The 15,543-nt window shown below is 39.1% G+C and overlaps 1 protein-coding gene and 1 long non-coding RNA gene across 3 annotated transcripts in view; one reads left to right on the plus strand and one right to left on the minus strand.

The window, feature by feature from the left end:
* CFAP47 (cilia and flagella associated protein 47) overlaps window positions 1-3,657 on the plus strand; it is a 277,703-nt gene extending 274,046 nt beyond the window's left edge. Inside the window, exon 64 of the mRNA XM_069031242.1 lies at window positions 2,950-3,657. Coding sequence (XP_068887343.1) covers window positions 2,950-3,171 — 222 coding nt within the window. The 3' untranslated portion in view covers window positions 3,172-3,657. The remainder of the gene's footprint in view (window positions 1-2,949) is intronic.
* LOC138119436 (uncharacterized) lies at window positions 3,061-11,946 on the minus strand. Of its 2 annotated transcripts, XR_011155508.1 has the most exons (5): window positions 11,741-11,946; window positions 10,890-10,914; window positions 10,151-10,187; window positions 9,935-10,059; window positions 3,061-3,144 (listed from the first exon to the last, which is right to left on the minus strand). It is a non-coding gene; the product is annotated as an uncharacterized lncRNA (long non-coding RNA). The 2 variants fall into 2 exon arrangements; XR_011155518.1 differs by lacking the exon at window positions 10,890-10,914.
* Window positions 11,947-15,543: the final 3,597 nt, after the last annotated feature.

The raw sequence follows: 15,543 nt of genomic DNA on the forward strand, positions 1-15,543 counted from the left end.
TAAAATAATGAGCTAACTTTGGAGAGCCACTTACTTTGGTTAAGTTACAGCTTTATCTTTGGACTTAAGATACTGATGTTGGTTCATGTCACACCTGCTTTTGCTGAATGTTACCTTTACAGACAGTAGAGTTAACTAATTCATTTCACAGCATTAAATAAGGCTGAGAATAAAGATGAGTTAATCTGCCTGTTTTACACAGAATAATACTAAATTTAAATTAGATTTTGATTTAATAGAATACTAATAAAATTTTGAAAAACTATGTATGCATGGAGAAATATCTACTGAGTTCTCATTTACAAATCTTGTTGGAATAAGGCGAGTCATTCAGCAGACATGATGTAAAATTTTGTACTGTAATGATGTAAAAAAAAGTACTGCCAATTTTCAAGCAGAGGTTTCTTTAAAAATACACAGCAAAAAACCCACATGTATTCCTTCAGCATTGGTGCAGAAAAGTATAATTATTAATTATACTTTTTTCATATATTATATAAATTAAAAATATTATATATTTTTAATTAATAAAATATAAACTACAGTTAGAGATTCATATGATGATGGCATTTAGGAGCTGTAAGTGTATGCAGTATATCTGTGAAATAGTGTAAATGCTCCATAAGTGCACAGCAGAGAAAAAAGCCTGAGCCAAAGAGTTCATGGTTTAATGTTCTGAAACTTCTTTTTGTTGAATATCTGCAATATAAATTCAAACCTGCTTGCAATAATACTCCTTAAATATACTTTAGCACTGAACAGGGTAACAATTAGAATGACAGGAAGAAGCATATGAAAGATAAGAAAGATAAACATAATAGAGTCAAAATTTTTCAGTGGCAAGTATAAAACTGATGTAAAAAAACTTAATAAAGTCAAGGAAACATTTTATCATGTTTTTTTCTTCCCTCTTCTGTGTGTTGATATAAATATAGGATGACTCTACAGAAAGTTGGAGGTGGAGAAGGTTGACTACTTATCTCTGTGGCTTTTGTAGTGCTTTATCTAGACCATTATTAATTGAGAGAATGCAATAAATAACAAGACAAATATACACACAGTGTGCTTTGGAGATCGTTGATAGCATTTTTGATGTGTGAAAATTATTCACCATTAGTGTGGGTATTGTGGCATGTCTCTATAAGCCAAATCTCGTGGTGCTGACATGCCCAGCAGCAAAGCAGGAGCAGAGGGATCACACTGTAATGAGCAAATGTGCCACAAATCCAGCCACACTGAGGGAAAAAACACATGAGCCTTGAGGGTTGACTGTTGCCCTGTTTTCCAGATCAATTTGAGAGCATATCAGCCTTTCTGACCTTTTGCTTCCTCAAATGAAAAATGACACTGATATTAGGTGTAACACTTCTATCTACAGTTGATTGTTCTAAGGATTAAGTTAGTTTTAAATGGGAGATGAATTACATGAAGTACAACTCCTGCTGTAATGATAAAACTGTGTGACTGGAAGCAGCAGAGAAAGGTGACCCTTTGAGCTGTGTCCCTGTAGTTCAACACAGCAGGAGAGCACCACAAACCTGCTCTGGAACCACAGCCAGCACATCTGTGTGATTGCACTGCTGTGTCCTGTGGAAAGGCAGACCTTGGGAATTTGGAAATACTTCTCATTTCATGTGACTCCCCTGCTCTGAGGCTGCAAATTCAGAGAGTCTGGTATGTTCTGTGTACTGTGTTCATGCTCTGTGTTCGGTATAAAAGCCAAATTTCACTTGTATGAATATATTTTAATAGACCTATATATGCCATATTTTTTTACTCAGTCTTCTCCTACTAGTTTTATCTCAGAAGCAGAAAGAAAAGCCCCCACCATGAAACCTGGGATTTCCAGTCATAAGTGTGAGGGAATTGATGATGGTCTATGCCTAAAGTGGGCATGCAATGCTTTGTCCTTTTCCATAATACAAAGCTGGACATAACGACACAATTATTGGGGAGTTTGCAATAGCTTTTGGGTTTGTAATATTTCTGTTGTTAGTTTGTAGTTTTGTGTTTGTTTGGGTTTTATTTCCTAAAAAGGAGAAGAGAAATATGAAGCCCAGGAATATACCTTTTTCCAGATGTAATGACAGGAAAGTGCTAAAGACTTGGAATAAAGACCTGCTTTCACAAATTAAAGTGATACATTACAAGAGGAAAATGGTTGGAAGATCTGCAAAAGCTACACATGAGTTTTTAACAACCAAAATTCTGTTTCAGGACACAAAGCGTGGGAGGTAGACATAAGTATACCCTTAATACTCAGAGAAATAAAAGTCCTTAAGCGTGGATAGGTGGTATATGTAGAAACAATAAGGACCATGTACTCAGGAAGTATCAAGTATTCAAGCATTACAAGACATGACATGGAAACATATGTTCCATTCCTAGAGACCAGTTATAAACAGAGAGCAAATGAAGAGCATCATTTTCAATTCACATAAATATGCCTCCAACTAGAGATTCCAACATGAAGCTTCAATTCTCTTGTGCATACTCTGAATCCTTTTCTCTTAGTTTTGTTCATTTTTTTAATGTGGAAATTCCACCATTTGATAATACCATTATTACAGACAGCAGAGCTGCAAGTGAATCCTGTGGTATAAACCTGAGTTTATGGTGTAGTATGGAATAGTTACCTTTGAAAAACATTCAGAGCACTTCGAAAAACATACAGACCTGTAGGATTTACTGAATAAAAAAGGAATTTTAGATCAGCCAGGGAAGGTAAATTTCTCATCTTTATTATGCCTGGTCCTGAATAAAGTTAAATGTGATTTCAGTCCTCTGTTCCAGGAACACAATTCTCATTCTGTGTTATTCCAGTACATTACATGGGAATAGATAAATATCTTTTGAAATCAATGTTGCATCTTAAATCACTGACAAATTTTCAAGGTATCTGATGATTGAGGGGTTTTTTTTCTTTCTTTCTCTGTTCATTATTTTCAGACACAATCAATGCAGTGGACATATGTAATCAATGGACTTCCTCCACAGAGTGTACCACCACCAATGGCAGCAAAAGTAGTTTGTACCAGCAGCTACATGGGATCATCCACAGTCCGACAGCGCAATTTTGTACGTGAAAATCTGAAACTTACAACCACTGGAGCATCCTCACCAATCAAAGGGGCACCTTTGGTCCTTAGGAAGAAACAGAGAAAGTTATGATCTGTTAATTTTTTGGTGAGAGAACAAATAAATTCTGCAGATAAAAGAAAAAATAGGGTTTGTTAAATTTTTTTAAAGCAGCCATGGTATGCATGGATTGTAGGTTTTAAATGGAAGATTCAGAGTGCCTGAGCCCTAGTAATATTCCTATTTTTCTATAAGGCACTTTGGATGCCTAAAAATTTCTGTCATACGGATCTCAGCAAGTTCAGAGAAAAAAAGTCTGAGTTTAAAAAAAATACATCTGAAGACTAACTCAAACTAATGCTCTGCTTTCTAGGGGATATTGGTTTAATAAGACTGTAATAGGAAGTTTCAGTGAACATTGTGTGTGACATTCAGCACATTACACCCATGCCAACCAAGCAGCAATCCCTGATCTTTTCCACAAGAAAATCCTTACCCAAAGATTGCAGTATTTTGCTAAGGTGAAACATGGTTGTGTGTTGTATGTCCAGAGCTTGAATGCCTTTCAGATTCTCTTATTTGGGCAAATTTCACTAATTAGGACATCTTTACTGTGTATATAACAACAATTCTGTTTTATTCATCCCATAAAACTTCAAATCTTAGATAATTATACAAAGCATAGAAGTGAAATAAAGTGTCCTGCTGCAGTAATTTTATGTTAGGTATATTTTACAGAGTGCTTTAGAATATTGAAGTATAGAAGGCTATGAGAAGTCAGTGAGGAATGGAGACAGATTTTTATTTTTTTTCCTAGAATAAACAGATCAGAGGTGCTGTTCTTAATGTGTTTCTATTTCCATTCTTTAGATGGGAATTCAGGCTTTCTCCGCTTTTGATATAATGTGGAAAATTAGATCTATGCAGACATGCTTTGTAAGATCATTGGATGGATAACTCCTGCCTCCTTTCTCCATTGAAATAGTTTTTCCTGATTTTACTAACAGATCATAAATTGTATGTGTGCCTTTATTTTGATGGCAAAATGTACTTTGACAAAAAAATGGCTTGGCACAGATTAAGTGCCTTCTTGGCTCCAATACAGAATGAGCATCACTGCTCAGGAATGGGGAGCCTGAGAACAACCTATGTAGGTCAGTGCAAATGAGCACCAATAAAACCCTTTTACTGCAATGTGCTTGAGGATTTTGTTTATGCCACACATTTTTAGAGAAGCTATTACAGAAAATGCTGGGATCACATAAAACAGCAATGGTGCTGTTTAATATCTCCTTCTAAATGCAAGGTGCCCCATTTTGGTCAGAAACCAGGTAACCTGAAGTGAGAATAAAATCAGCTTTATAAATTCAGTACACAACACTGGAAAGATACTGTCCATACTGATATTTCTAGAATACATTGAGAAAGAAGCTGTTACAATATTTATCTTAAATGCTGCTGAGACCACAAATGCAGCTGGATTTCATGGGAAGGGTCTATCTGCATATATAAATGAAGCAACTGTTTCTCTGACCATAAGAAATCAGAATTTATGGATCAGCAATGGTTTCACAGCTAATGATGGTATTCAGGAGATATTTCAGTGACACTTTTTCATAAAAGCTTTGTTATCCTTGTTTCACTCTTTTAAAGTTATGCTTTCCTATTTAAAATGGCACTTTTTTGCAAGATGCACAAAATTTTGTAATTCTAAAAGAAATGGATTAGCAGGTGGTGTAGAGGTGAATCACTTAAAAATTACATGGTGCTCACTCCAGAAATTTCATGCCCAATTTACTTGCCTGTGCTTGCTGCTACATGTAGTAGATTTTCAAATTCCATCATACATTTAAACCTTTTAAAAATCCATAGGAAAATTTGCAATAAAATAATGCCAGAGGGGTGTTTTCAAAGGAACACTTTAATTGTATTATCTATTTTAAAAGGGATTAATGTATAATCTGTGCTTTCTGGACAAAATTATGTGGTTTTTTTCAATGTGTACAAGGTCACTTCTGAGCTGTGCAAGATATGCAATTGTCAGCTGAACTTGGACCTAATATAAAAATGTGTTTTTCTAACTTCTTATAGTTTAAACAGAACTAAGCATATTTCTTCTGATATTAAGAATATACTTGCAAACGTGATTTAAAGAAAGACCATTTGAGCTGTGTGGTTGTAACATCCACAGTGTTTTACATAATATCTGCATGCATTTATGGATTATAGTGACTATATAAACTATTAAAAAATAAATTTCTTTTTGCTTCCTAGCTTGATAATTTCCACTTCCATCACTGAGGTGACTGTATTATTCATAATGCAAGGGCTAATTCCAAGTATATCTCTTAAAAACCAGTTTCTAAGCAGCAGCACTGAAAGATTTCCAGAATGATAACTCTTATTCATTACTTGCTTCCTCCTTTTTACTAGAATTACTGAGCCATTTTGAAAATATTAGTGTTTCAACTCCTGGAAGGAAAGGTTCGACATGGGAAAAGATTACAAAATGCTGGGTTTTTTACTTAAAGATTTCACTTCAAAGCTTTTGGACACACCATTAAATCTGAGCTGCAGAACAGCTGGGCAAGCTGCTCACCATCACCCTGCACCCTAAAAATGTAATCTGCAGAAGAATTTAGCTGTTGGAGATAGAGCTAAACACAATTGCTTCAGTCAGGGCTCAGGTCTGGCAAAAAGCAGCCCAAATGATTTAGTTTTGAATTAATTCTAAATTACTATTCGTTATCATAATCTTCTTATAACACAATGGGAGAGAATGAACACAGCCTCGAGTTACAGTTTTTGAAGATGCCCTCACGATGATTTCTGTGCCCTAATGCCACATCAGGACAGCCACTATCAGAAACTGGTAAAAAAACCCCAACCCAACATGTTGTTTCTCCACATTAGAGTACCTATCAGGATCCTTTTCTTCTGAAAAGGATGAAAAAGGAGCTTTCCCCTTTGCATTAATCTGTGTAGGCCCAGCAGAATCTCAGGGGAATGGGGAGGTATTGATTATTGCTGAAAATAATAGCTCTTAATTTCTCAATGCTAATACCAGTTAGTGATCTAAAATTACTTCCACTGACCTACTTATATATTTTAATTTATAGAAATACCTAATTCATAATGATGCCTTTTCCTGGTCTTAAAATCAAGAGTCACACACGGTTAGAAGGGGAAAAGGGATTTTACCTTGGTATTTATTTTAAGGATCCTTAGGTGCACACCTCCAGGTCATATGCATCAAGATGCACCCTGCCGAGTCTATCCCTGTCTCTCCCTCCCCAACATTGGGTATAACATTATAGGTTTTAATAATTAGCACATCTATCAAAGATTCCCCAATGAGAGGCTCAAGTGAGCCCCCCTCCCCAAGGAACCTTCCCCTGGATGGTTCTATCTTGGTTTACAGAATGTGTTCTGGAGAGGACCTTGGGGTCTGGGGCACACTGATCTCTGGCTACAAAGCTTCTAAAATGTTTAGTCTCTTAGCATAACAAACAAGTCCAAGAATGTAGGCAAAAGGCACTAGGAATAGAGAAGTTGTAAAAAGGTATAACAGGGGTATTAAAGAAAAGGCAAAAATCTTAATGGCATGAATAAAACACAAGAAGTTTTTCAAAGTCAATATTGCACTTATGGCCAAATATCTTAATCATAGTGTTATGTGCCACACACGAGTCAGCTGTGCATTGCTTGCTGGTGGCTTAGCAGAAACACAGGTTGTCTAACCAGTGTAGTCACCATGTGTTTATTTATATTTCTTCCTCCCTTCTCTCTCTGTCTCCCTATAATGATTCATCTATAAGAGTAATTAAAACTAGGATTAAAACCTTATAAAGCAACATTATTGTGTAGCACAGAACTTGTGACTTTGGGAATGAGGTCTGCATTTAAATTTATTGTTAAAGTACCGTGCAGCTTTTGCAGCTGTTGAGCTCCTGGTTTTATGTGACGTGTCCAGAAGTGGGGACCATCTGCCCTAGGGGCCTGCAGGATTATACAGTCAGAGCAATGCCTTCAAAGCAGTACAAAGCAATTGAGTTTCTCATTGTTTGATGTTTGGCTGAGCTTTACTTGACATAATGCACACAGGAGAATGACACAAGGGTACATGGAGATGCCATTAGCAGCTCAGCTTGGAGAGGGTTTTGCACAGATTTCAAGATGGCTTGTTCTGCTCATGTCTGGCTCAACACGGTATCAAATGACACTCAAAGGCTGTTTTATACCTGATCTGTCTCACAAGATATAAGAAGGTTTTCCAGTACCAAAACTGCCCATCAGAAATAATAGGAGCCTAACATTACCTCCTGTGCCAGTGCAGGTTTTGTCTGAGTCAGGAGAATGGGGAGATAGAGGCTGCTTTAAGGACAGAAGGTGATCATGGTCAGGTAAGAAGCCCACTGGGGCACGGTGCCCCATCCATTCCTGCTGCAAGGAAAGGGATTCTTTCAATGCAGCTCGTTGGGACTGAAGCCAGGTTAGCAGAAGACAAAATGCTGAACCAACAATGCTCTTACTTCGGTGAAATACCACAGCAGCAGCCAAATCTGAGCATGCACCTTTTTCCTCTTTGATCACAAGCCCAAACTACCAGAAGAAATAGAAAGTTCTGACTTACCCTGCACACAGCAAACATTGGAGAAAAAATTGCTGTATATTAATAGATATTCCTAGGAAGAAGGCTTAATATTTAGAATAAGAGCGAAAATCCCTGGCTTTGCCTTACTATTTATTTGCTTGTGAGGCATTTCATAATTTTATTTCTCCCTGCAGTGACTGCTCATTCTAAAATAAATGACTGAATGGTGCTTTACTGCTGACACAGATCACAGTTTGTTGCTAATGGAATGTTAACTGCTTTTTAAGTAACTCTGAATAAACCTACTGATCCATAGAAGATTCATCTAAAAAGGAATCCAATTCATCTACCAGCTTTTCTGCTTCCACTGTCATGAAACATATTTTTCTGCAGTTTACTTTACTGCAGTTATTGCAATATTAGTAGTGTCAGATTTCCTGCAGTAGGATATTTTACATTTTGAGACCATGGCATGATGACAGTGTGGTGAAGTCATGGCAGGACATTGATGCCAAGATCACTGCACAGAAATCTGTCTTAAAATCACTGCTTGGTGGCTAGGGAAATAAACACTTGGGGCAAGACAATCTTTGACCTTTTATTTCACTCATTATACCAGGATTAACCTCCTTTCTGCAATACCCAGTTTCCTCTGGCAAAAAAAATTAAAGAAACCTGTCAGTGGAAAACCTGACAACTCACTGCTCATCCCACCGTACGAGTACGCAGCAGATGCCAACAAACCAGTCTGGCACAAGTCTTAAGTGACAAAATAAAAATCAGATGCATCAAGAAGGGTAAGGCAACAAAGTAAAATCCTGCCACTTATTAAATGGATAGTGTTGATGTTCATCACATGAGACCCAATTTACCAATCTGTAGGAAAATCAAAGGCCCAGATTTCCTGTTCTCTATAAGAGGTTTGCAGGGTGCCTTTGCTGCAGCCTACAAGCCTGATATTGTCATTCTGAGGTGGGAAGGGTGGCTGTGTCCTGACTCCATGTCTCTCCTTCAGTCCTTGGTGTTTTCATATAACACTGAAGTGCAAAAGCACATTGCAAATCAATGAAACCTGCAGTTTCCATTCTCTGTAGAGAGAAACCTTCAACACTCCATTCCTCTGATCATTTTTTGTGGCCCTCCTCCAGACTCACACCAGCAGGTCTTTGTCTTTCCTGAGACTTTCAGAGCTGGAAAATCAACCAATTCCCCCATAAATATAATGACTGATACTTGGGATACAGCATTTAATGTACTGGGGACTCCTGTCAAAAATCTGAAATGTCTTTGACTGTTTAATATCAATGGAGAAAACAAACCCAAAACCACTATGTCAGCAATTTGTACAGCAATCATATTAATTCCATTTAGGAATAGGTCTCTGTAATACGTGGCATATTAGAGTTAACAAATGTAAGTATCTAAAGTAAGAATAAAATAGTGATTATTTTTATTCCTCGAAATGTAAAATAAATGTATATTTGTGTTAGCTCTGCACCTGGAAGGTCAAGCTGAATGTGCAGGCAGTTAGGTGTGTGCTTCTGAATTCAGAGCATACATGTGAGTATTGGGTTAAATACATGGTAAATATGTGAGCAGCACTGACTCAGGAGCCTTGCATTGCTCCTGGCATAAACTGTTGCATTCGAATGTAAAACTTTTGACTTTAAAATGCTTTTCTGAGCCATGCAGCCATGTGGCTAACATTAATTGGTACTTCCATTCCATTTATCATTGTCTTATTGCTGTCCTAATATTTGCTATTTAAAAAATAAATTAAAAAAAGAATAATTAAAGAACAAAAACAAGGTTACCCAGCCTAGATCTGAGTCTTCCTGTGCTCAGTTACCAGTTATTTATTTAGAAGCAGTTCATATTGAACCTGAATCTAAATTACATAGAGGAGATAGTGTGAAAGGGATTCAGAGACAAGCATGCTCACAGCTACAAAATTAAACCTTCATGGTAAAGAAATCTTATGGTATAGAAATGTTTTCTAAGGAAACTTCCTATCCCTCAGAGAGCAGTATCTACACACAGTGGCTGTGATCACTGCCATATTGGAGATTAATTGCTAGATGAGATGTGCTGTACTGAAACACAAATCACCTGCAGAAACACTGGATTAGCTCGTTAAAAAATATTATTAATTAGGGGTGCAACATCTGTAAGAGTTTGGTCATTTGCAGGTCAGGGGAGTCAAAGTGCCCGAGTTCAGTGGCAAGAGGGGGCTGGAATTACAAAAGCCCTCCATGCTCCTACCTCAGACCAGGGAGGACAAAAGGCTGCACTGGAGCTGCCTGGAGTTCCCTCCCCTCTCTTTCCCCTTGTGCTGTGATGCTTCAGCTGCCAAGATCAGCTGCAGTGTTTAAGCCAGAACTGTGCTGCTGTAAATAAGAGAGAACAGCTGGGGGATATTGCCACTGGGGGTCCCATGGCTTTAAATATAATCAATTCATGGTCCGATATAATCCTTACCTTAACTTTCAGAGTAGGCTGCAAATTATCTGTGCACCTTTCCCCAGGTTTGTATTAAAAGGAATAAATTACAAAGAGAAAATTTGCATTTAGCTTACTTAGCTTGCTCATGATAGCTGATAGTGAATTGTGATGTTGCTCTTGGGAGATTTTTCCTATCATCTAGTGCATAGATAATGATGGTTGGCTGCAGTTCCTATCACTTTTCAAAATGTAAAAAACAAAATAAATTACTTGATTATTAACAGAGAGGATCAACAACTGAATCAGCTAGATAGATTATCAGTGTCTGAATTAATGAAATAAAAGCAGCATGAAGAGGGAAATATGAATGTAATGGCCTCACTGAAATTATTTGGGAAGAGAACGTTTGTAAGTGAGGAATAGTTCCACCTTAAAGAAAGTGGGACAAGTGGTCTGGCACAGAAAACTGACAAGGTTATGGGGGATTATTTAAACTAGAAACAGGAGGAAAAAAATCAGCAGGTGTTGAGGAACACTTGAGCCAGTCACAGACATCTGCCAGGACTGTCAACCCTATGACAGTATTCTGTCACAATGTAAGAAGTATGAAAAATTATGGTGAAACTAGTGGAAGGAACAGTGCAGATCCCAGCAGTCCATCAAGGAAATTCAGCCAAAGAAATTGTCCAACAATAAGAAGAAATAAATACCAAACAGTTCAAATAGAACTGATAGAAAGAAACAAACTAAAAACTGTATCACCAAGGAATAATACCTTGAGAGGACTGTTGTAGTTCTGGCTGTAAAGTAGAAAAGACAGAAAGAATATCCCTTAACTGCAGTGCAATGCCATGGCACTTCCATAAAAATAGATTGAGAGAGTGTTTGGAGGGGAAGAGGCCAGGAAGGATGAGGGTGCAAGAACCCACAGCTCCCAAGAGGGAAAGCACATTAAGAGTGTAACACCACCAGCTGCTGGCTCACAAGAAACCACACTGCATTCACAATGGTGAAGAGATGCAATTAAAAGAGCAAATACTCCCCCTCAAATCAAACACACCTGTATCTGATAAACTTTTGTCAATGTCTCTGATGGACTATAGATTGTCAGGGTGTTAAGAAGAAATCAGTTCCCCAACAAAATTCCACCGCTTTTAGTTAATTTCCAGTAAGTATACAAGGTAATTAAAGCCCATATCAGGATAAATATCGGCCATATCTTGGCACACTATGTAACTATGCCTATGAAAAGTAGTTCAAAAGCAGTGGGAAAAGTACCATTTTTAACATAGTGTGGAGGGAACATAAAAAAATAATTGGTGTTAAACTTGTGAGCAGATAATGATCATCATTTAAATAAGTGAAAAAGGAGAAATCTCTGCTCTGTAATGTTCAATGAAACCTGAAAAAGCCACAGAGCTTTCTCCCCAGATGGCAACCACAGTACTGACACAAATACCACTGCAATCCCTCACTGTTCTCCTCTATAAATATCACATGGGTCTAAATATTAGCTGTAAATACACCAACTCTGACATATTGCTCTGCTTCTTCCCAAGGCAGAAACATCTCTTTGAGGAAGATGCACAGGGAAATAGAAAGTTAACCAGTAGTTTCCAATCTCACCCAAACTCACGTGTCTTCAACCAGAAGTGATGGTGTGGGGTGGTGAGGTCGTAGAGCCCCAGCTTTGGGCTGGAAGAATACAAACAATGGCTGATGAAGTGCTGTGGCTGTAAGATGAAGAGTTTGGCCTTCCCTGGGAAAAACATTCAGGATTATAAATTGGGAACCCAGTAGCAGTTGCAATCCAAAATGAAACAACTCCAAAACATCTGGCATTGATTATGTGGCTTCCAGTTAATTACTCTAGCAACTAATTAGTGTGCCTAGTGGAGATGATCATCAGCTGTGAGTGCCAGAGAGGTCAGCATGCCTAGAGTGATCTTGTAGCAGTTTCTACTTGAGGAGGTGCAGATCATAGGTATGTTTTCAGTCTAGAAGAAAGAAATGAAACCGCCCTGGACTTTGTCAGAATTCAGTACCCAGTTTCTTGTAGGATTTGATGAGTGATTCACTTTTCAGTGTCACGTAAGAAAAAATAACACCATGTCCTCTTATAATTTAATTATAAAATAAATGTCCTGAATATCAGGTAGAAAACTACTGGCACTAAGAGTAGAGAGGGCCCCTTTGCAAATGCTTATATTTACTCTCAGCAACAATTGCTTAATACTTTTGACTGTTACCTCTGAAAAATGCAACATTTACTAACATATTTATTCTCATTAGAAGGTCAAACAAGATGCCAAAGAAGTGTTTCGACTTTGGAAAAGTGATAATTACATTTTGCTTGTTGGTAAAACACCTTTGGTGACACAGCCTATTAAGTTTTAAGAACTGGCCTGAGCTACACAAGCAAATGATTTTTGCTGCTGGAAACAGCAGTAGGTCATGTATAGGGACATGCTGATCAGCTCTGCTGGCAAACTAGGTATGTTTCCAAGCATCTAAAATACAGTTGTTCAGCTAGCAAACTAACCAGCAAATGGAACCCAACAGAAAAAAAAAAGAGGTCTGAGTAAGGAGACTTAACAGGTCTCTGCCCACTTTCCCCCTCCTGGAGTTGAACTGTGGTGGTAATCCCTGACCAATTTCCATTTTGAAAGGACTATCATTTAAAATTAAAAAGCAAAACCAAACTAGGCTTCTGAAGATGTTGAGGAGCAAGGTGGAAGGGTTCTGAAAACAGGGAGGTGGAAAAGGGTTGTGCATATATGGTTGCCTCCTACAAAATCCCAGTGGGGCAACACAGGCTTCTGTGGGGTAATTTGCCACATGTACAAGCTGGACTGCAGCTGCTGAGCTCAAATGACAGACCAACACCTGACTGCAAATGGAAAAATGGATTCCTTTTGGACCTGTTAAAACTGGAATTCAGGGGACAAGGGAGAACTGTTATCCTTCATTTATGAAGCAACTCTTAAAAAACTTTATTTTATGCTGTGTATTACTCTGTATAAAGGGTTGTCTACACTAAGGGCACACCTGGCTAAGAAAAGCCCATATAAACCATGGAGAATCACAGAATCATTTAGGTTGGAATCATTAACCCAGCACTGCCAAGTCCACCACTAAACCATGTCCCTGAGTGCCACATCCACATGTCTTTGAAATACCTCCAGGGATGGTCACCCAGCTGCCCAGGGCAGCCTGTTCCAATGCTTGACAACCCTTTTGGTGAAGAAATTTTTCCCAAATACCTAATCTAAGCCTTCCTCGGCACAACTCAAGAAGTGAAAATCATGACATGGCAAATGCTGATATGAGAGTTTGGTTGGCTAGGCATTGTGGATTGAGTCCTTGGGGTGGGAGTCCTGGCTGAAACACGGAATGAGGACCTGATATCCTCTCTCCTTCTGTCTTCAGGATAATTGAATTTCATGTCACAGATGCCCCTTTTCATCATCAATTTCTTCTTATCAGAAAAAAACCTGCAAACCCCTGTGTTTCAGTTAGCTGCCTGATTATGAAGGAGATAAATGGGGTAGAGCTGAAAGCTCTTCCTCTTCAATCCCTGTTAAGTGGCAACTAAAAGTGAAGCAGAAGAAGAACTGCTGTGAGGATCCCTTTGGGTGCCCAGACTGACATGTGGGAAGCTGGTAAAAATGACACAGTTCCAATGACTTGACAGCATGTCTGACTTATGTCTTCACACTTGTTTCTTGCCTACAGACTGAGTCCTTGGGAGTGCAGGGTTGGTCTTGTTTTTTCTCCAAACAGTGGCTTGACAGCAACAAGCTGAGATTAGGCTTTGGAGGAATCAACATGTAAACACTGGGAGATTAATGGCCAATGAATTGTAGCCGTATGGACAGGACAAATATTTTTTTTGTGATTGAAATCCTGTGGACATTTGTGAGAGGAAGCAGCCACCAAGTGCTTGTCACTTTGCACCATGCAGCTGTATATTTCAGTGGCAGATGGGGCACTCTGCACTGGTAATTTAACACCAGCTGAGGCCCTCATCTCTCTGGCATGTCTTTGCATGAGTCTTCAGGGTTGAACAAGGATCATGGGCACCGTGGCTTTCAAAGTTCAAGACAAAGATGTGCTCTGAACTGCACCCAAAACTCCTAGATTTTAAGCCATGGTGGCCACACCAATTTATAAGCAGAGAAGCCACTGCATACATAACACTGATGTAACGGGTAGTGATATAGTTGAGTGTTTGCTAGGGCCACTGATCCTAATGCACTGGTGATGAGAGTTTTCTAACAGGGCATGTATATCATCAAGATAATTGGGTATCTGGGACAATTCACTCCCCAGGGAAGCCACAGGGAGTCATCTCTAAACTCTGAGCAAGGCACCTTTTCTCTGCATTTGTTACTTCTCCTAATTAACAAGAAACAGAAATAGCTCAAATTGCACCTTATAGGTCTTCCATAAGAACAAGTAAGAGACAGGAAGAACTCTTTTTGAGATTATTGCAACAAGCTGTGAATAAAATTGTGATTTATGTTCAATCACTGAAATGCTTAACACTTAAATCTCTCTAGTTTTTGTACACAGCCCATAAGACAGCCAGAGTACACAAATGTAGTGAGCTCTCCCTGCAGTGCTGCAAGGATTTTGGGTATCAGGGCTTGATGTTTTGGGATAACTTGGCCACTGACTGCTGTCTGCTGCAGGCTGTTCTCTACCAAGTTCAGGAGACACCCCATCAGTAGCTCAGCTGTCCTACAAAGGCAGATGGACATAGACCAGGAAGGGAGAGATTTTGGTACCTCACTCTGACAGCCAACCTAAGGCAAGTTCTCCATACCTCTGAGCTGGATCCCTAAATAGCAAAGGCATGTGCATCCAAATGATGGCCACTTGGCCCAGCTCTTAAATAGCCACAGAATAAAATCACATGGAGAAGTGAAAGATGTTTTGATCTCTGGATTAGAGAAATGTGCTCCCCTGTTCTGTGCTGCAAGGTTTCTGGAGGGGGAGACCATGCTGCCTTGCTGTCCTCTTGTTTGGCCGCAGTGCCTCAATTGTTTTGGGTGAGATGGATTTTGTTATTACAGATATCTTCTAAAAGCTCTCCATCTTCACAGCCCAGCAGGACCAGCTTTTGCTTCGGCCTTTTAAACAGCAGAAATTAATCCATCTCCCAAAGGAGTAGGATAGGTGGCTTTGCATGGAAGGGAGAGAGCCCTGCTAAGCCACACCCCACATCTTGGCTGACAGAAGTCATGGGCAGAGCAGAGCTGATGCCAGAGCTGGTGGTACCAGGAGAGCTGTCCCAAGCCAGGAGCAGAGTTATGTTCATGGAGCTAAACATGTCCTGCCTGCAGGCTGAGGTGTGATGCTGGGGGATGCAGCTGCTTTGCTTCTGAGGCTAATCCTCAGCATTCGTGCAGGATGCCTGGTAGCAC

Source organism: Aphelocoma coerulescens, chromosome 1, assembly GCF_041296385.1.
Source record: "Aphelocoma coerulescens isolate FSJ_1873_10779 chromosome 1, UR_Acoe_1.0, whole genome shotgun sequence".
NCBI classification, from domain to species: Eukaryota; Metazoa; Chordata; class Aves; order Passeriformes; family Corvidae; genus Aphelocoma; species Aphelocoma coerulescens.